Below are 22,603 nucleotides of genomic sequence, written 5' to 3'. Positions count from 1 at the left end.
CTATTCAATATCAGCCCGGAGTCTGGAATCCATGTCCGACATGGCAATAGGCTCGCCCCCTATCACATCATGGGACGGAACACACTTGGCGAAAAGTGGGGGCTTTGGTTGCACCTATGTCTACCCCTTTGGCGATAAAGGCGTAATATGTGTACATTTATTCTTATAAAGACTTTTTCAAAATTAGTTTTCGTCGTCACAAGTATTTTGTGTAATATGTACCTACTTCTCGATACAATTATATAAAGCCAAAAAAAAATATTTGTAAGTAGGTACTTGTTAATTTTGTTACGGATACTTATTTTTAGCCAATGATCGTCGTCTCTCGTCAGTCGATACTTTATCGCCACACCATTTATGAAGTGCCCTTGATAGGTACACTACTGTACAAGTCCAGAATTTTTTTTTTGATATATAACATGTTTATCTAATTCTTTTGTCCAGGTGTACCAATCGTTCATCCTGCCGTGGTGGCGGCAGGTGTTGTGGACGGTACTCTTCGCGGGCATGGTGGTGGTCGCCACCGTCGGCAACCTGGTCGTCATTTGGATAGTGCTGGCCAACAAACGGATGAGGAGCGTCACCAATTATTTCTTAGGTATAGTATAAATTAGTTATAATTAGTAATAAAATTGAATATTATTTAATTTAAAAAAAACATCTCAAGAGCAACAAATTAAACAAACACAATATCGTAATAAAATTTGTAGGCGTTCTCGCCATAAGTTAACCCATGCCATACATAAGTCTTGCAGAGAAGTTTAAAACATATTATATTCAAAGAAAATAACTCACATAAAGAGAAGCTAAAAAATATGGAAGCTGTAGCTAAGAATAGGAAAAAGAATAATATCCAACACATGTTAACTAATATTCAATATCTATGTTTTAAGTTTTACCCGATAAAGACTATCTATTTCCTTATCGGTAAAACTTGAGAGATTATTGATTATTGATTAATATGTATTTATGTCTAAGCGCAGTGTAGTTCCGAACAGGGCTTTGTAATTCTAAGTTCGGGTGCTTGTGTTGTTAATGAGCGGTCGTGATGTTTTCCATATTTAGACCAGTGCCTTCTTCGTCTCGTCAAAATAAAAAAAGTTTAGGAACATATTCACAAAGGGTAGAAAGCAATTTACACACCACAATCTTGTTACCCGAGAAAGGACGCTGAGCGATACGTAGCATAAAATTCTGTTACGTTAAAATATACTGTTGCAGTGGCGAAGGTTGAAATTTTTTGAAAGGGAACTCGACTCAACATATTATAGGTACTATATGCATGAATGCAGTCTGCAAATCGTTCTTATGAGAATTAGCAAAGCTGTGATAACAAGTCTGTTTTTCAGTGTTGACGTCATGGCAGCATTCGCAGTGCGTAGACATAGGGCCGTTGTGATTGGTTAACATTGTTGTATCTCAATATTAGCCAATCACAACGGCCCTATGTCTAACGCAACGTACCCAACGGCACTGAGAAACAGACTTGTTATCACAGCATTACTCCGTCCTTAGATAAAACAAACGTCTATGAATATGGGGGTAAATATATAAATTCTACATGAAGGGAAGCTGGTAGAAATCTGGTTATATAAAGCCTACGCCACTGTACTGTCGTGTTTATTGTAAATGTTTCTTTTGTAAATATACTGTATTGTCGCAAGTGTATAACTTCATTGTGTAGGTGTAAGTACAATATATTACAATAGTTTACAATAGGTATAATAATATAAGTAACAATAGGTTTAATTGTCGGATAAAAAAGTATTTATACCAACTGATTCTCACCTTAGAGTCAATAAAATCGAAAGCTCAAGATGACAAACTTACACAAGGTTTAAACATCCAGCGAGTACCGTGGCTTTATAAAACACTTAAATATACTTCGTAAAGTAGTGAGAGTGACTTGAAACAAAATATTACCAGTAATTTATCAAGCGGCGATAGCCTAGTTGGTGGTGGAACGGACTGCCGAGACGAACGTCCGCAGGTTCAAATCCCAAGGGCACACACCTCTGACTTTTCTAAAAAATTATGTGTATATTCTTTGTGAATTATCACTTGCTATAATGGTGAAGGAAAACATCGTGAGGAAACCTGCATACCTGAGAAATTCTCTATAGGAGTTATGGAGGGTGTGTGAAGTCTCCCAATCCGCACTGGGCCGGCGTGGTGGACTAAGGTCTAATCCCTCTCAGTAGTAGAAGAGGTCCGTGCCCAACAATGGGACAGTATAGAATACAGGGCTGACATTATATTATTATTAATTTAAAATGACAATTCTAAGAAGTCTCCTGTAAAAAAATAAAGCTAATTTTCATTATTTATAAATGGAGGTTGTTATCTTCGCTTGTAATATTGTTTGAATACAGAGAAGTAAATATTTACCTCTTGATATATAATTCTAAAGTAAATAGTTAAAGTAAATAGTGGTAGAATTAGCAAATAATCTCTGTTTGACAATGGTTAGTGTAAGACATTATTATTGCTAATTATTTAGTGGAATATCCGTGAAAGAAAACATCATAAGGGAACCTATATACCTGAGAATTCTCCATAAGAATTGCAAAGATATGTGAAGTCGGTGGCTCTAGACCAGCGTGGTAGTCTCAGGCCTAAACCTTCTTAATGGTAGAGGAGGATTATGCTCAGCAGTGGACAATATATAATTTAGGGTTGGTGTTACATTCTGATATTTATTATATCCAGCTATCTTGATATAAACCATGTTCTTTGATCAAACTCAATATGGCGTACTGAATACTAAGAAATTTTCTAAAATATACAAGAATTTCAAATATCTCGGCATGCTTTAGACAGAATATTTCGGTTTATTGTCCCTGCATTTTAAAATGTCCAGACGATTAAAAACCAACAGACGCTTTAACTGCACAGAATATTGCGCATATTTTATGTACCCTGACATAGCGAGCATTCCTGACAATATCTAACGATACCTACTCTATAAATTTTCTTGCAATTTATTCATGTCGATGTATATGAACTGATGAGGTGTAATAAAACAATTTTTTTAGGAAAGCAAAATTTTAAAAAATTCATCGAAATTATTTGTTTCAGAAGTTATTTAAATACAATCTTAAGGAAAGTACCAACCCGTATTCATAAACAATACTATGGGGACACTCCGTGCGCCGGAACACATAGTATCGGCTAATTTCATAGTTTCCTTTAGTTTTGTTTAGCATTGTTTATCTGACATCCAACTGAAGTAATGTTGTATGTAAATATTAGCCAATCACAGCGCTCGTATGCCTATGAACTGCAAAAGCTGTCATGCCGCAGTCACTGAAAAACAGACTTACTATCACAACACTGCTTCGTACTTAGCTAAGTAACGTTTGTGAATACGGGCCTTAGAGATATTTTTTTATTGTTTTGAGAATAACATTATTTTTCTTGCAGTGAACCTGTCGGTGGCGGACGCGATGGTGTCGACTCTCAACGTGACGTTTAACTTCACCTACATGTTAAACTCGGACTGGCCGTTCGGACATTTCTATTGCAAGTTTTGCCAATTCATCGCAGTGCTTAGTATATCAGCGTCTGTTTTCACATTGCTCGCCATCAGTGTTGATAGGTGAGTGATACAATAAATCTATAATGATTTCTTATGTTTAAGCGAACATTTGATATAAAAATCAATCTATTTTACGGATTTTGTCGTGGTGTAATTGTAATTGTATTATACGTTTCCCCCGACGATTCGAAGACTGCAGTATTCGTGGTCAAACCGTGACCGCGAATAAAAAGTCGTGATAAATATGTTATATAATTTTGTTTCAATCAATAAATCTATGTTTCTCACAAGATTGCTTCTAGCACGGTTTTTGAGGTTCCCAAAATTGCTTCAATCGAAACAGTACCTAAATGAACAGAGTTCTAGAATAATGAATCTATATTCAGTTGAATGTTTTTGCCTATCAATGACGAATTATGTTACAGAAATTCAATTGCAAAATATAATATTATTAGTACCATTTCGGATACGAAAGTGTAAAAAACCAATAAAATAATCTATTTATACGCCAATTTATGGTTTATTAAAATATGTAAAGAGACAACCAAATATGTAAATGTGTCATTATTATAATTCCAATTTGAGTGTTCCTTAGAGAATTAATTAAAATATTATGCGATCCGAATTTCGACGATTCTAAAAGTTCTACACATTTTAATAGTTAATATAGAGCCTTATAAATTCTTTTAAAAAATATTCTCTAATTAACCTAATCACTGTTTAGTCTCAAGTATAATCAAATTAAATTCTAAGAATTAAGTAAAAAAAGGTAAGAAACTAAAACATTGTTTCATAAAGTTTATTAATGGGGCTAATTACGACTATTATAATAACGTAATTATTCTCTTATTACTAAATGCGTAAACCAAAATCGTATATAGTAAGCATTACCACATATATTGACTAAATCATGTATAATGCATGCGGATTGGATGGCTTAATTAGAAATGTGGTCCCTGTGAGCAATCTCTATGGAAAACTCTATATTAGCTTCGTCTTATAGTTTATATCTGCATCGATACATATTTATTACTTTCATCATAACATGATAGGCGTTTGTAGCTCCATCTGTGACAATCTGTTCCTGAGTTATCTCTTGTCTAGTGTTTATTTTTATCTCTTGTTAGTTAACACTATCTGGACTCCAGTCCGCTTACCATCAGATCAAGTGGTCATTTGGTCGTACTCGTATTAAAATTTTCATATATTCAGTTTTATCAATGAGTTTTTGGAATTTTGGGCGGAATTTGCTTTCTACATTGAACACAAATTTTGCGTGTTTATATTATGGGATTGCTTATCTTTGAGTAGTAATTATCTTTTAATACGATTACCGAATTATAATAATATTTACGTTATCTTATTAGGTCGCAACAAAAACATTTTAAGTTATTGAACATGTGGGTCTGCAATAATTCATAAACACTTATGATATTTAGGTGTAAATATTATGTCAATTTCACAATGAAGGTAACTATGAAGGTAGTGTCCTTCAACAGTTAAAAAAAGTCTAGCCACCTGTTCATTTTACATTAGTGTAACGTAAAAAATAATTAATTAGTGAGAGAATTACCTTAAAGTATAACTTAAACATTGTCTCTACGAAAGTAATGAAAAAAGTTATAATACACGTCCTTAAATCAAGATTAAGTACTTTCAAACAATATTTATATAACCATAAAAAAGTTTATTGACATAGAATTTCGTGATATTATATTCCTGCAAGCGAGCTGTAGAGATTTAATCAAATTTCTTTGCTTGTAAAATTTTACAAAATATCCTTTCTTTTACATTTTATCGTCTTTTTTCAATTAAGGAAAATTAAAACGGTCATTAAGCGGAGCGGTAAATAACTTTTGCGTTTTCTTAAATAAACCCAATTAATTTGTAATTTAGTATTCATAAAGATGATTTTTTCGGAGAAGAAATTATCCGCCGCGTCTGTTTGCTTTTCTTTAGTTGTCTAGAAAGAAGTCTTTTCTTAATTATATCCCTTCTATTAAATACACTTGACTAAACCCATTAAAAGTTCCTAGGATGGTTGTATCATATTGTTATACAGCGTCATTTTGACATTGCGTTACTAAATACTCGTCTTCACCTTTGCTGACATTGTGCCAAAACTTATCCATTAATAACGAATATTTTCACCATAAATCCTGGTTTTAGTTTTCAAATTTTTTGATCATTTTTTTTATTTAATGCGAATATGGCGTGTGTGTGTATGTATTTTTGACTGAAAATATGATGCTGATGCTGCGAGAAATTATCTTAGAGTAGTAGTTGTGGGCATTAGGGCGCGTAAAATTAAAATTACTTTATATTAATATTTATTTTGTTCGAAACTGACACTTTTTTATTTAACATCTATAGCAATAAGTTACTTATTGTTAAGTGTTATTTTCAGGTAGATAAGTATGTGGTTTCATTCAGTAACGCAACGTCAAAATGGCCCTGTATAAAAGCATCAAGTTTATGCAGATAACCGTAATATATTCATGTATTTCTTAGCTATATAAATACGAAACTAGTGTTATTTTTGAGGAACGTAAGCTATGTTTTTATCAATAATTATTGCAAAGACCTCCTTTTACACTACTAGTTACTGCTTCTATAGTTTGATTGAGGTTATTAAATTACTTATATGCTTTTCTACAGGTATGTAGCCATCATGAGTCCGCTACGACCTCGGCTTGGGAAGAGAGCAACCTTGGGCATCACAGCAGCCATCTGGGCTTGGAGCTCCATCATCAGCAGCCCCAACCTGATATACTTCACCACCGAAACCGATTTCTTGCCAGATGGAAACGTCAGGTAAGAAATTACACTTAAAGTTTTAGAAAAGAATTTAGGACTCGTCTTCAAATGTATCGGAGTTTTAGTTTTTATACGACTGAACAAATCGTATATTTGTATATTTTTCTTACAATTTGATATAATTTACATGGAGTAAACTTCAGATGAAGGCCACCGCGGGAATTTGCTCGGTATGCCGGTGTGTACAATATAGTGTTAGGGACCCGATCCAATGCTCACACGGACGAAGCTATATTCCCCAGTGTCAACATGGGGCGTGTGGTGGTAGCGATAAAGTGTTTATTCCTACGATTAAAATAAGGTTTATTTTACAGTAGCCAACAATTACGTGCAAGTCCAATTGATTTTAGGGTTGTATGACCAATGATGGCCCGCTTCCTATCATAACTATTTTTATTAAACCTTAAAACTCTACAAAACTATTTCAAATTATGTGGGTTTTGTGTTTCTGCGACCAGAGGATATAACATCTGCAATTGGTTCCCAATGCACTTCTATTTTAAAAATATTTGACATTTTTCTGTGGAAATATAAAGCGGTAAATTGCTGGTGGTAGGATATAATTTAAAACCACCCATAGTGGCCTACGTAAGTGTATCGCATTCCGGAATCAGCTTGTATATATCGGGTTCCTAGAGGCCGACATAATTGTGTCGACTGCCGAGGGCTAATCATCTCTCGTCATTGGGCATTCTATTGGTACCTCCATTCTGGGATCAGCCTGTATATATCCAGTTCCAACAGGCCGGTGTAATTGTGTCAACTATAGAGAGCTATATATCTCTCGTCATTCGACAATCTATTGGACCCACCTCTGCTAACCATCAGGCACAGTGTGGTCACTTTGTCAAGTTCGTATAAGGAAAGACATTGCCTACCCAAACGACACCTCGCATACGACCTACGACCAGACCCATTGGATTTATTTCAAAGTTCCAGCAAAATGACACTTATATTTAAGGTATAATGACTCAAATTATTTACCCAAAACTTTAACGTCGTATGTTACATGTTATCCGGAAAGTTTAATGTTTAACCTTATAACCGTAATAAGGGACTTATTACCGCACAAGGAATAAACACCACATTACAAAGTAGGCGTCAAATTAAGGGCCTATTTCGCTTCTTGTTTTATTTCCATTAATGCGTAAACTTGTAAAATAGATGATTGTTCCTTCTTGTTTAATTTAGTTTTCTTGTTTTGTAAGCGAACACTTTGTAATTTTAAACATCAAAACTGATTAATACTTGAATTGTTTGTTGACGGAAACATAATTTATAAGAGAAATAAACCAGTGTATTTTTGTTAATAATATAATTAAAATAACAGTTGTACAATACATTTCTAGAACACGGTTGTGTTCAATATTTATCCTTATTGTGTTTAGTTTGACAAACTAACATATTTTATAATAATAAAAGTAATATTAAATGTTTTTATCTTACCATCTTTTGATAATACGTAATGAAGGACTTTTGCGTTAAACAAAATATATATTAGACAGAATAATCAAGAGACTGATGTACGAAATTATAAGAACATTGTTATCAGCGAGCTCATTCTTCTATTTTATGATTTCTGAACGTTCTTTTTCAGTTCAATCACATTCATAATGGTTAATATAGTTAACTAACTTTTGCTCGTAACTTCACCCCTTTAAAAGATATTTAAAAAAAAATAGCCCATAAAAAGTAGCCGAACTCCTTCCCAGAGTCTCAAATTATCTTCATACCAAATTTCCTCGAAAACAGTTCGCCAATTTTTGAGTTTCTAAAGTTCAGATTAACAGTCGTGTCACCCACTTTATTTAATATTAAATAAATAATTTATTGAGATAATTTACAACTAGTAACTACAAAATATTAAATTCCACAGCATAAAATGTATCGCCTGGTACATATTAGTAGCAGTTAAAACTTCATATGAACTACTAACCTCACTTATTTTATTTCGCAGGCGCGTGTGTTTCTCCGAGTGGCCGGACGGCATAACTACGAGGTCCCACATGGAATATGTGTAAGTTACTTTATGTACATATTATTTACATAATGTTTGACTTGGGTCTGCTTTTATTTTAGTTAACCACACAAATTCGCGACAGTAGTTTATGTTAACACTGCAGTGGCAGAGGGTCCGTATAGTCCGATTCCTCCCGGCCTTCCTTTATGTAGAATCTAATTATCATAAGAACGATTTGCAGACAACATTCATGCATATTGTATATATATTTTGTCGTGTTCCCTTTCGAAAAATTCACCTTTCGCCACTGAAACATAAAACAGGATACAGCCAAAATAGTACATCTAATAACTTTATATAATAAAATAATAACAAGTCTAGGTTGTATCCCTTACTATATATAATGTATACACACAATGGTAAATATAAATAAGATGAAAAAAATATTTAAAAAAACATATTGCAAAGTTCAGTAGTATGGGGATCTAAAAATGTTCAATTATAAAAAAAAACAAATAGCCAGCAAACATAACACCGGTCAACACGATTTTTGAGTCTGGCTCCTGAATGTGAAATTTTGGTTTCTCCTATGTTACAAATAAATAAAAAAATAACTGTTCCGATCAAAGTTTGCTTTTGTAGAAACTAGAGCAGTTTTACTGAGTTTCAAAAAACATATACAATTTTTTATACTTTCTCTGTAATTTTATTTCAAATTACGATAAAAAAAGTTTTTATTGAACATCAAAGTCTTTTTTATACAAGAATTATGACTAATAATAGCCAACAAATAGAACATAACAAAAAAACATGTTCAAAAATGATTTTTTTTTAATGGATCTTTTATGTTTGTGTGCGTATTAATCCCCAAATGTAATCTCCCATCATACTCTCGTTGTACTGCCCTTGGTAATGTCGTTCAAAGTCCATCATATCTTGGTAAAAACGTTCTCCCTGCTCCTCTGAATAGGCACCCATATTATCTTTAAATTTGTCCAGGTGAGCACGTAGCATATGGAGTTTATGGGACATTCTGCAGTCCATCAATTTAAAACTTTCAAGCACAGTTTCAATGAACTCTTCATAATTGTCGACTCTGTGATTTCCAAAAAAGCAATCGACTACTGCTTTCAGACGTTTCCAGGATTATTTTTCATGAGCAATAAGGAATTTTGTGAAATCATCGCTGCTCATTATTTGTGGTCCAACGAAAATACCAGTTTTAACTTTAGCTTCAGATAATTTGGGAAAAAATCTCTTTAAATATTCAATAGCTTCAAAATTATGATCTAGAGCTTACACAGATTGCTTCATTAGCCCTCACTTTATATGTAACGGTAGCATCAATATATATTTAGGTTCTACTATTGGTTTCACTTTCACATTATATTTCCCAATTTGAAATTAACACAAGCACCGTGAGGCACCCTTTTCTTATCTTGATTCCGTATTTTGAGGTTATAATAAGCGTCATAGGCTTCGCAATGCTTCAAAATCGTTGCCAAAGCAAATTTTTTGCTTCTTACTTTAATAAATTCACCGAAAATAAAACAGAATTAATCAAAATCATGTTTACACTTTCTTGGTGCCATTTTCTAACCAAGTACGACATAAAAGTCGGTTTTTACAACTCAAATATATTTTTTTTAAATAGTAATAGACTAGTAAACACTCACTACTGCCGTTCAGACATAATTCACAATTTGCAATTAATATGATCAAAATGCTACCGCGCCTATTGCTCATAAGAATCAATTAAAATCTTCAAAACGTACTTATCAACATAAATCAGACAAAAGCAAACTTTAAGAGTTAAAAATGCATATCCGAGTGTTTTTCGATGTTTGGAATCAGAATTCAATCATTAGAACAGAAACACAAAAAAAAAATTTTTTTTGTCGACTTGTGTAATTTATTACATATTATATGTTATCACATATTAGAATTTATCTAGCATTTTTGTTTTTAACATCAAATTATATGGATATATAAAATTTAATCTAGTTCTATATGCTATTTTTATACATTTTGCCACCCCGCTAAAAGTTCTGCCCGGATCAGGTCACCCATACAAAACACCTTGACTATTCCACTGGAATGCATGCTGCTAATACTAAAAAGACAAATAATTGAGATCATAGATACTTTTATAATTAAATGAAATCCAATAGCGTGATAGAAATTTGAAGAACACGCCCGAGGAATAGAATTTCTAATGAAAACTCCTACACTAAGCAAGTTGATATAATCACAATATCATCAAACAGATCACAAGTGTTATTTAATTTGTAACGGGAGAACGCCGCTCTGAAGGGAATTTCTGAAGTCGTTTTATAATATTGTTCTGATGAATTTGTATGTAATAAAAACTGAGTAATTTAAGTACGTTCAAGTGAGCTTTAACGAAAAAGAATTATAGTGATTAGTATGAGAGTGGATCATGACACGAGCCAAGTAAAAAAGGCTCATTCTACGTCCATGCTGGACGTTTTTGTCGTTTGGTTACATGCTTACAATATTAAAGTCAATGGTCAGTCATACGAAGTAAATTATGGAGTCATCCACACTACGTAAGAGTAAAAACGGAAAACCTAATGAGTGATGAATAATTAATAATTCTTTGCTCCGAAATGTTGTGTATCTATTAAGATATAGGTCTACATATTTATGAAATGGCGCACGCCAGTCCCCAGTTAAAAATCCATTTTAATAAACAAAAAAAGTACACAAAAACAAACATTAAAATCATTAACGTAATGAAATTTATGCATGAAAAAAGTTTAAATATCTATGTTCTGCGCTGATGCCGAGCCTGCTGTGTCATTTAATTCATAAATCCGAATTTCGTGGAACTTAGCAGCCCATAAGTAACTCTCGGCTGACTTTGCAACTATCAACTTTTGCCTAATCGTTGAGAATTTATAAAATGGACTAACGAATGAGTGCACATTGCTTCATCATCGTTAGTAAGCTTAAAAATTTTAGGCATAAAATTCATATTCTTTATTCAAGAATTCAGTAATTATTGTTACTTGATTTATAATGGCCGATGTAGTGACATTCTTATTTTTATAATTTGTTTTAAAATTACAAGAACATAGGTTTCTATATTTGAAACCATATTGTATTTAAAATAAATTCTTTCAGATTTGACATTAGGCTTTCCAAAAAAAATAAATCACGTCTATCGCTAAAGACCCTCATGAAGACCAACCACGGTAACCATCAAAAAAAGGCTACACATTTTTTTCGACCAAAAATTATACAATCCCAATTTATCTAACTTATTCATACTGTAAACTTATTATACCCTAATTCATGATTGATTTAGGACCTATAAAAATTATTTAATTTTTTTTTCCGCTCACCAATCTGCAGTCCTTAACCCATCAAACAATTGCAGGTACAACGTGATGTTTATGGTGCTGACGTATTTCATGCCCATCATGGCTATGACGTACGCGTACTCCAGGGTGGGGGTTGAGCTATGGGGCTCGCAGTCCATCGGGGAGTGCACACAGCGACAGCTCGACAATGTCAAGAGCAAACGAAGGGTAAGAATAAACGTTTAATTGAGAAGATTCGAGAACAATTCAGAGATTTCAACAAAGATTTAGGGTGATCATAAAGTATATTCAAATACTAAATTTAGTATACAAATAACTCTTTCGAATCAATTATTCTATGGAAATTCGATACGATATTACGGTCGACGTCACATGGGCTATATATAAATCTCTTAATAAAAAACTTATTTGAATTTATGATGTATGAAAAGATACAGGCTTCTCGTATGCGAAAACCTTTTTGAATAGGTATACACAACAATGCCTGCCTTTGTCGCTGATTAGCTGTGTGTAAGGACTGTTGTGTATGGACGTTGTGCTGTGTACCTACGGTTTGAAGGATATTGTAGCTAGTGTAATTACCGCAGTGTTGGCTTTGTCAATACACTTTATAGACCGCAGCCTAAGAACAGCAGCGGCTTAGGATGCGGCATATTTTAAAATAGGGGTAGCAAATGAAGCCAACTCTCTGAAAACTGATTGGTCACCATTCCGTAATAGACAAAGCATGTTACCTCATAACGAAGCAATTAGTGGCTCCAAAAAATAGTCTAGCTGCTATTGTTATGGGCAATCGTGATGCTAACTACAGCTGTATTGTAAAAATGACAACAAAAATATATAAGTTTCACAGAGATTTACATTTAATTCCAGTGTATTTCATAAATATAATATTAATAAGTTTTTCTCGCGGCTTCGCCCACGTGAAGGGGCTTTAAGGGATAAAAATACCGCTATATATTTTCGTGGGAAATGAGTAGCCTATAATCTTTCCAGGGTATTAAACTATCTCCATACCAAATTTCAGTAGATTTCGATACAATCGATAAAATACAGACAGATCGAAAGGGGGACTTTGTTTTATAATATGTATAGATGAAATTGTGACTTAAGTATATCTAAATTCGAATGTTGATCACAGAATGAAGCTAGCCATATGTTCACATTAATATTCCTATTGTGCACAATAGCGTCATGAATACAATTATGTATCTGTCCACGACAATTGCAAGAATTAATTACTACTGCATTAGAACATGAATATTATAGTGTTATAAGTATATTGATATACAATACTTATATAAAGTCCTATTACGTAAATGCACTTTGGGATCATTTTCCTTCCCAGTTTTTATCGGAGGTAACACTTTTGGAAACGTCAATAGGAGCAACTACATGCTTACTAGAGGTCAACGTTCAAACTAAAAGTACATATACCTTTTCACTTAATAATATGACTAAAATGAAATAAACGAGAAAGCAATGTTTTTATTGTATAATGTATTACTGGCTTATTGTCGCCCAGCCCTAACTCATAATAATAATATAATAATATCAGCCCTGTATTATATACTTGCCCACTGCTGAGCACGGGCCTCCTCTACTACTGAGAGGGATTAGGCCTTAGTCCACAACGCTGGCCTAGTGCGGATTGGTAGACTTCACACACCTTCGAAATTCCTATAGAGAACTCCTCAGATGTACAGGTTTCCTCACGATGTTTTCCTTCACCGTTAAAGCAAACGATAAATTCACAAAGAATACACACATTATTTTAGAAAAGTCAGAGGTGTGTGCCCTTGGGATTTGAACCTGCGGACATTCGTCTCGGCAGTCCGTTCCACACCAAACTAAGCTATCGCCGCTAATAACCGCCAGCCCTAACTCATAGGAATAAAAATTCATAAATTGAAAATCTTCTATAATTCTATTATGATCCACAAAAGTTAAGGCATTTAAGTGTTATTAAAAAACAAAAATAAGCAAACAGTTTGTCCGCAGGTTGTTAAAATGATGATCGTAGTGGTTGTGATCTTCGCTGTGTGCTGGTTACCGTTCCACGTATACTTCGTGGTCACCTCCTACTACCCCGACGTGGTCAACTACCCCCACATCCAGGAGATCTACCTCGGCATCTACTGGCTCGCAATGAGCAACTCCATGTACAACCCCATCATTTACTGTTGGATGAATTCCAAGTAAGTCGGTACTTTAAATTAAATATTTCGATTCATAATGGATTGTTATATCTTTAGCAAGTTTATTGATCGAAGATTTACTGTTTACAAAGTCGTGCTTGTTAAACCGTTCACTCTATATACTATCACATCATGATCATACATGGGAACATAATAGTTAGCTTTGATTTAGAGGATACTTTTGTTTTCAATAAATATATTTTGCATAGGTTCAGACGAGGTTTCAAGCAGTTCTTCTGGTGTTGCGGAGCGCTGGGTGGCAGCGGGCTGACAAGACACCGAGCATTTGGTGGAGATCGGTTAGACAGATCAATGCGATCGCTTTCACCAAGCCGGAAAAACGGCACAAGTAAGACAAAAACATCTACACTACTTATCTTTGAACTCGTTATAATTTTGTAGCTTTTAATTGATTTTATTACAGTTACAATTACGTAGACACAGTAGACATAGCAACGCGTTTATTGTTTAAACAATATCCTCCCAATAACTTATTCATATAAATTGAATTTCCGGGAAACCGACCGATGAATCCATAGAAATTTAAAATCAAACCAAAAACCTCATTGACTTTAGAGTCTAAAAGTAATTCATCTACTAATTTATATTTCATTTTTTTCTACGTCTCATCTATTTCCTTTGTATAGAAACCATTTCTGACTCATTCTTTTCAAACTGCCACAGTTTGCACTCAGCCCCATACATTAGTTTTACTGTTGTATTTTAAATCTGTATTTCAACACAAGCCCTCTTCTTCTTCATAGGTTTGTTCAAGACGACAAAATTCATGAAAAACCCGCCAGGCTCTCCCCACTTGCTTCATGCAAATAAAATAAACAAGTAAGAGTATGCGACTCTATTCAGTACATGAATAATTTAATGGGTGTTATAAAGGGCGTGGCGCAAACGCATTCGCTTTGAAAACAAAACCAGTAGTTAGACTCGTCATATCCGTTCAACTGTTCTATCGCCTTTCGTACTCGCTTCCTCACCCACTGGCTTCTATTTCTCAACTATTTTCAATTCTTTGAGCGCTTCCGTTGGCCAAATCTTGTTCTAAATCAAGATCCGTAAATGACCGGAAAACGATAGGCGATACATGTGGATCGTTTTACGTTGTTCATTATTATTACAGGCACGATTCGCATTTCGATGCATAGCACTTACAACAACACGGTGATGAGCACGGCCTGACAGCGGCGTGGCACGGGCGGACTGTTCGGCGAGTGCGCTTCCAGTGAGGCGCAGCGGGCGGGTGTGGAGCGCACGTGGATATGACGCTCCTCGCGCGCGCCGCTCGCCGCGCACTCCGCGCCCGCCCCGCCCGCGCCGCACACCCCGCACACCCCGCGCTCCTCGCGGAAACTTCGCGCGCCACTAACGCCGCAAGACCTTTACGCGTAAACCTTATCGGACTTATTGCAAAAATCATGTAAATAATATATTTAATTAATTATGAGACGATGTTCCGATAAGTCCTAACCAATGCAGGCAAAATAATTTATATTTGAACCCTGTAGAAATTTACACTTAATTTTATAATATAAGTATATGCGAGAGAAAGTTTTGTATTCTTGGTACTAATATTAAGCGCATATTCCATGAAATAATTATAAAGCGTACAATGTCTGTAATAAATAAAGTAGGTCACACTTAATTAAGGCTTCTAGTCTTCTACTTATAGCTAAGCTATAATTCTAACTAATTTTAGATAATAAATTAGATCAAAAACACGTACCTTTGAGGCTACATGTACATAATTAATGATAAACCCTTGTATGTGTAATTCATAAAATTCAGCATGTACAAAACACTACCTAAAACTGAAACAGATGTTAATCAATAAATGTCTATCATTCCGTTTTCAAAAATAGGTATCTCTGAAACGAGCCGACAAGCTCAGGTAGACTATAAAAAAATTACAGCGATCGCATGTGACACATGTCACAGAATTGAATATAGTCAGAGCACACCATTTCGCCAACCGAAACGTTGTAAAACTCGTTAAAAACACGTTGCAGTGGTTCATACAGTTGTAACTTGAACAAGAACACACGCAAGTATTGTGAGTAGTAACTAGTCTTCTAAACAATTTGTCAAACGATAAACTATATATCTAGAGACCATCTAAAAAATGTTAAGTTGAAACTGTGAAAATGAAGTGTATTATATTGCGGTAATGGAAGTATTTGAGTGAACTGTGGCAGTAGCCAATAGAGTCCTTAGTCAAATAATATTAAATCACACAGAACATTTATTTTTTATCAACAACCACAACAAAATTGAAAAAATAAATAACTCCAAAAACATTTCATTGCAAAAGAGATAAAATGAACATGATGTCTAAACTAACATTAATTTCATCATAAATGAGATTTATGATAGTGATGATGTTTCATTCGCGTTTTTAAATCCGATATTTTATAACTTTTTTTGAATATGAAGACTTCAGATTCGTATTATAAAATGTACAGACAAATCCGGCCAGTACGTTTTTTTATTGAAACTGAAAGCTAGTGAATCGCGAGTATACAGCCTTTTAAATATTCTGTATAGATCCGAATTCAACTTTTCACAGTGCTCATATTTTGCGAATAAATCTCGCTTTTGTATTGATTTTAATACTACGCAGACGCCGTGAAATTTATGTTATAAATTATATTTTTATATATTTTACAAGAAGTATTTTAAAACTCAAATATCAATTAAATAAGTTCGTTTTATAATGTTAGATATCTATTGTATAAATAAAACCGAATACCAAAGATTTTTTTTTTAAATGTATTAAACAAATATATCTTTGTTTACCTCGAAAGCTGTAGGGGTCACATGTGTAAAATAAGATTTTTTTTATTGTTCATGAATTGTAGACTCTTTTTATATTACCGAATCAATATTTATCAATTTCCATTTCTTATGATGTAATCTTTATTATCATACTCCACGTTTTTCATTTATTTTTTTGTAATTTGTTTAGTGTATTTATTATATATTGTTTATACTTATCTTAAAATCTTCATTCTCAGGGGCCCTTTTCCGTCTATGGCGGCAAAACCGTCTTCTGCAAATTTACGGGCGTTCTAATCGAAGGACAGCTCTCATAATATGTGGTTTATGTAAATAGGGGATTTTGTGGCGCTTACAACACCCATAATTGCAAAAAGACGGATTTGCCCCCGTAGAAGTAATAGGGCTCCTTAACCCTTATATTGTTATTTGTATATTATACATGTATATAGTAAATAGCTAGTTAATTTAGCGCGATAATTTAATTATTGTAGAAAGCTAGTAAGGTCAGCATCCCTATTCTATCTATACAGGCGTATTCGTCTTATTGCAATTTTGGCTCTACTAATCGAAAGACAGCTTTAACAGCCGTGTAGGTCGAAAAATCCACATTTACAGTCTTACCGGCTATTAACGCCCATAGTTGTAAAAAGACAGAATATATGCGCCCGTAGACGGAAATGAGTCCCCCAGACCCTACATCACATGTATATTATTATAAGTACATAGCTATACATGTCATCCTTTAAGGAGCTACTTATTTAATGTATGTACCCTCAAAATACCTAATTTTATATAATTGCAATTCTATTTATTAAAAATGCATAATATGGAGTTTTAAATTATTTTTCACGGCATTTTAATAATGTTAGATGTACAATTCCGATTTCCGAATCAAATAAAAATATGTAGGTATTTGTTCCTACCTATTATATTTTCGCATTTAGTGCTATAGTTGCGAACTGCTATTTTTGTATCCATCCTTTAAAAAACTTACCTCAACAAACAGATTTGTAAATAAGTACTGTAATGATTTTAATTGTAAATAAAATTATTGTTTTTTATATATTATGTTGTAAAGATATTTAGTTATTATTTAAAATGTTTGTAATATTTCATGTGTATAGTTAAAGTCATCGTAAAATTTTAAAATAAATTGTTCAAAAGTCTTGTGTTGTTTTACTTCACTAGCGATTCTACTTATATTAAGAAAATAGAATCGTTTACATCTATCATCTATGATATCGGTTTACGAATGAAACGAAATAAATGGAAGTTGGATTAATAAAAGATAATTTTTGGCAAGGGTGAACCAAACATTAGAGTTTAAAAAATTAACCAGCCCCAACAGAAAATGCTCTAAAAATAATAACAAACATCCAAACCAACAATTTCATACAACTGGTACCAAACAAACTCATCCATACAACAGCTGCGAGGATGTTTAAAAACAAAATACTTTTAGATATCTGTCGCCAGTGACAAGTTCCGCCTTATCTCGAAACGTGGAACAAGCAAGTTCGCACAATGATAAATGGGAGAGTTGGTCCGCGTAACCAAGTTTTACAAACTGATTCTACATCTGTGTACCAGTAAACTCTGCCTGTGGCTGTCCGACAATGTTTCCTTTTATGTTTTTAGGCTGTTCTAAATTCAAAATTATTTTTGAGCTGAGACGGGTATAAGAACTTTTTAAAAATACTTTGTTTATTTTTTAAGTGTTATATTTTTAAATAAATTATGTGAAAAATGGAACGTTTTTCTAAGTCCTACATTTTTAAGTCTTTCAATAAACATGTTAATTAACCACACTTAAGGTGGTAGCTCAAGGTCCATTTTCATACATTTTGTTTCGGCTTTAATCTGGGTAACTAAACAAGTATTGGCAAGTAAAGAATTTAAATTCACGTCTAGTTAGTGATTAGTTCTCGCAGTTGAAAGAAAAACGTAAAAATAATTAATAATCATGGATATTTCTGCCTTTAAAATTTCGTCATATTAAATTTTTTTACGTTTTTCTTTCAACTGCGAGAACTAATCACTAACTAGACGTGAATTTAAATTCTTTACTTGCCAATACTTGTTTAGTTACCCAGATTAAAGCCGAAACAAAATGTATGAAAATGGACCTTGAGCTACCACCTTAATTCGGCACCGATTCCTGCAAAGTAAAAACAGTTAAACCTTCTTTTTTGATAAAAGTTTGAAATATGCAAATTATTTTTAACTTATCTCAAGTTGTATTACACTCTCCAGTAATTATGTAATTCTGCACTATTTTCTTAATGTTGAACCTATCTCATCCAGTATGATATTTTTGATCAGAGCATAATTAACATCACAAAAGCCGGGTAGATGTTTGGTTATAAACTAAATGCATCACGTGCTTTGTCAGATTTTAATGCATACATATGAGGTTTTTATTCATAAGTTCCAAAATAAACTGCGCTATGGACATCCATAATCACAAAATCAAATAGAGACTGAAAAGTACTAATAAGTTTTAAATATTATGGTTTAAAATGATAATTACTATTAACATTACAATAACTTGATCATTTTTAATTCCGGGTTATAGCAATTATCGAAAGTTTCGTCTATTATTCGATATAATATTTTTTTTTAAACACTGCTATAATAACTTTCATTTCATTTCAAGTGATAACTACGAAGAGATTATTAAATGTAGAGAATAATGTATAAAAGATAAAAATGGAGGACATAAAATGGCTAACAATGAAACCAATAGCAGAAAAGTCGATACAATACAGAATATATTTAAAATGCAATATACCGTATCAAGAGAACGTAATGTAAATCGAAATTAATAAAAACAATCGGCTAAGATGAAACCAATTTGCAAGTGCAAACATTTTAAAATATCTAGCTATTTTCACCGTTTGCTTTCAATTCTTCTTAATTAAACCTTTCGTTAATTGGCTAATTCATTTTCGATTCCTTTTAATACGTTTACAAATAATTAATCCGTGATAATCAATAGTAACTAATGACCCGTCCTAATACTTTGTATAAAGATAATATGACTGATAGTTAGTTCTTTTACATAAATAACGCCTACTTATTAAATGAGACGGAATGGTAAGCACATATTTGGGAAAACGGACTGCTGATGGAGCAAGCTTGTGTGAAGACCGTACTGGTTAGCACCGCTTTCGACATCCTTCTATAAGGTAGACAGATGGCTTGATAAAGGCCGCAGGAACAAGCTGGATGCAGGCCGTATTTGATAGATCTAGAAATCTTTATGGGAAGGCTATGTTCAGTAGTAGACTTTATGAAGCTGATGATTTATTTATTTTGAAGGCTAACAGAGTCGTAGATGTCCCAATTTTGAGGAATGGGAATCATTTAACATCAGGGAATCAATTGATAGTTTTCCAGATGAAAAAAAAAATATAAACGCTCCCACTAGTTTTCTTAATGTAATTCAAGTATTTTAGAATAAATCAGCGGAAATCATGCATTGTAGACCACTGGCGACTCGTGACGTTAATTTTTTTGGAAAATGTAAAATCTACAAACATGGGACAGTCACATCCGGTATGATACAGGCCAGCATAATTGTGGCGATTAGCGAGGGGTAATCATCTCACGGCTGTCGACACTGTCTGGCTGCAATCTTCTAACATCAGATGCAGCGGAGACACTTTGCCAAGCCCTAAAAGGAACACAAAACAACACAATATATTGCATTCAATAATATCGTCAATCTTCGCAATTTCGAGTACGCAGAAAAAAAACATAGTTAACATCTTTAATAATATGAACAGACAGGTCTACACTGATAATAAAACTTTTATTAAATGAATATGACTCATGTCTGAACTATTGTTCGTGAAAGTTTATTAAACAAAAGTTTCTGCTATCAACTCGGCACGAATGAAAGTTTTCAGAGAATGGTCCCGTTGCGCATTTGTACGGAGTAAAAATTTGTCCTTTATTCTAAAGAACATGGTATATCCGTATAACAAATTTGGATCCGTTCAAAGTTTCTTGCGTTTACTGCTTACAATTTTTCTGCAAATTTTCTAAAGATATGTTATGTTTCATATACCGATGTAAACTAATATATTATAGTATGAATACTACATACTGTTTGATTTGATTTTTGCGGTATGAGTTATTTTTCTTACATTCTTAATGCATTGCTGTGGTGAAAGGTGAAGTTTTTCGAAAGGGAACCCGACAATATGAGTACTAATATGCATAAATGTGATTTGCATATCGTTCTAATGATAATTATTGGATTCTACATAAATTCTGTATAAAGAATAGCCGGCAGGAATCGGGTTATATGGACCCTTAACCACTGCTGCATTATCAGCAGAACCTGATATCCCACCGAACGTACTAACAAAATGAGTCTGTGGAGCTCATGGGGTTTCCATATTTTCGTCATCTCCACGTTTAATAAAAGCCTTGTTTTCCATACATTGTTTATTGGTTGAATCACAATCACAGACAACAATCAATTTAATCAAGTCAAAACGTCGTATGTAAAACGTGTGTCACGCGCGGTTCATAGTTCACACCTCACGCTCGAGCCTACGCCGAGTGCCAAAGTGTGCGCTGCGTAGGCTTGGGTACATAATTTGAATGGTTGATCGCCACAAGTCTTTCTACACAGTATCAGCACGACGTGACGGCCGGCCCTCTATCACATCATGGGATAGAATACTAACGGTGAAAAGCGGGTGCACTGGTTAAAATCTCTGCCTACCCCTTATAAGATAAAGACGTAAGTTTGTACGCTTTTTATTTTTGTAGCGAAATATACATTCGTCTGTTCCCTCCTATAAATAACGATTCCGTCAACGCCAAAGACGTTTCGTCAACGTCCTTGTAATCAACACACAAGAGCTTATCAAAAGGTAATGTAATTCGAATCTCCTGCGTAAGATCACAGAAATGAAAATAATCGAGATGCCGTTAATGGTTCAGTATCGACCGCTGATGGGGCGTATTTGGTTTAATTAAGTAGGGGGCCATAGGAAAAGTAAATTTAGATGTCAGGCTTAAATCGTTCCTGCTAATTCTTTAAAGTAATAAATAAGGGATATTTAATTGGTTTACATTACTTTTGACAAAATGAAAATGTCTTTTAAGTGAAATTAGATATGCGTATAGAGATAAAAAAGAAATTAAACAACTTTAGTTCTATAATCAAAAAAATATATATCTAAATCCAATTCAGAAATTAGCACTTTATGTTGTTTTATTATCAGGAATGGAGAGCTCGTATATTCTTACGGCAAACTGTAAGTTCAAGCTACTGTCAAATCTATGTGTGAACTTGAATGAAGATTTTACTAAAGACTCTATTATCAATCGATAAAATAAATAATATCGGCCCTGCATTATATACTGTCCAACTACTAGACACGGCCTCCTCTACAAATGAGAGGGTCGTAGTCCACCACGCTGGCTTAGTGCGTATTGGTAGACTTCACACACATTCAAAATTCCTATAGAGAACTTCTCAGGTATACAGGTTTCCCTACGATATTTTCCTTCACCGTTAAAGCAAGCGATAATTCACTAAGTATCAATCGATTCTATAAATCTAACATCAACCATAGCAATATCCGGATTCAAATGAACAAATCACATTACCATTGAAATCTGTAATTGCTAGATTTTAATATTTTTTATATGAATCTCCTTAAACTAACAACAGATAAGTAGTCTACCAATAGTCTAGAACATCGTATTATGTTGCAGAAAACAAATATCAATTAAACGCAGTTGGCAATATGCCGAGTCTGGTGAAAGGTATTAACTGTTCTACTATCGATTCCATGGTAAATAGAGCTGTAGCCGCTTCGGTAAATGTCTCGCATTTGCCTTTCTGAAGTTTGAAACTCGATTGTCGTGTAATTAAAACACGTTCATTATTACATAATTATAAACTGCTTTGGTGGTGTAGTTGTAATTG

The 22,603-nt window shown here is 33.8% G+C and overlaps 1 protein-coding gene across 2 annotated transcripts in view; it reads left to right on the top strand.

The window, feature by feature from the left end:
• LOC115440696 (tachykinin-like peptides receptor 99D) overlaps positions 1-17,816 on the top strand; it is a 189,632-nt gene extending 171,816 nt beyond the window's left edge. Inside the window, exons 3-11 of one of the 2 annotated variants that reach the window (XM_037440686.1) lie at positions 445-598; positions 3,424-3,598; positions 6,197-6,352; positions 8,313-8,372; positions 11,719-11,869; positions 13,664-13,860; positions 14,070-14,209; positions 14,625-14,700; positions 14,996-17,816. In XM_037440686.1, the coding sequence (XP_037296583.1) occupies positions 445-598; positions 3,424-3,598; positions 6,197-6,352; positions 8,313-8,372; positions 11,719-11,869; positions 13,664-13,860; positions 14,070-14,209; positions 14,625-14,700; positions 14,996-15,020 (1,134 nt within the window). In that variant the 3' untranslated portion in view covers positions 15,021-17,816. The remainder of the gene's footprint in view (positions 1-444; positions 599-3,423; positions 3,599-6,196; positions 6,353-8,312; positions 8,373-11,718; positions 11,870-13,663; positions 13,861-14,069; positions 14,210-14,624; positions 14,701-14,995) is intronic. The other variant, XM_037440687.1, reaches the window with a different exon arrangement.
• Positions 17,817-22,603: the final 4,787 nt, after the last annotated feature.

This window comes from Manduca sexta, chromosome 20 (assembly GCF_014839805.1).
Source record: "Manduca sexta isolate Smith_Timp_Sample1 chromosome 20, JHU_Msex_v1.0, whole genome shotgun sequence".
NCBI lineage: Eukaryota > Metazoa > Arthropoda > Insecta > Lepidoptera > Sphingidae > Manduca > Manduca sexta.
The sequence above is the reverse complement of the archived record's forward strand: the minus strand, read 5'-3'. Positions and strand labels throughout refer to the sequence as shown.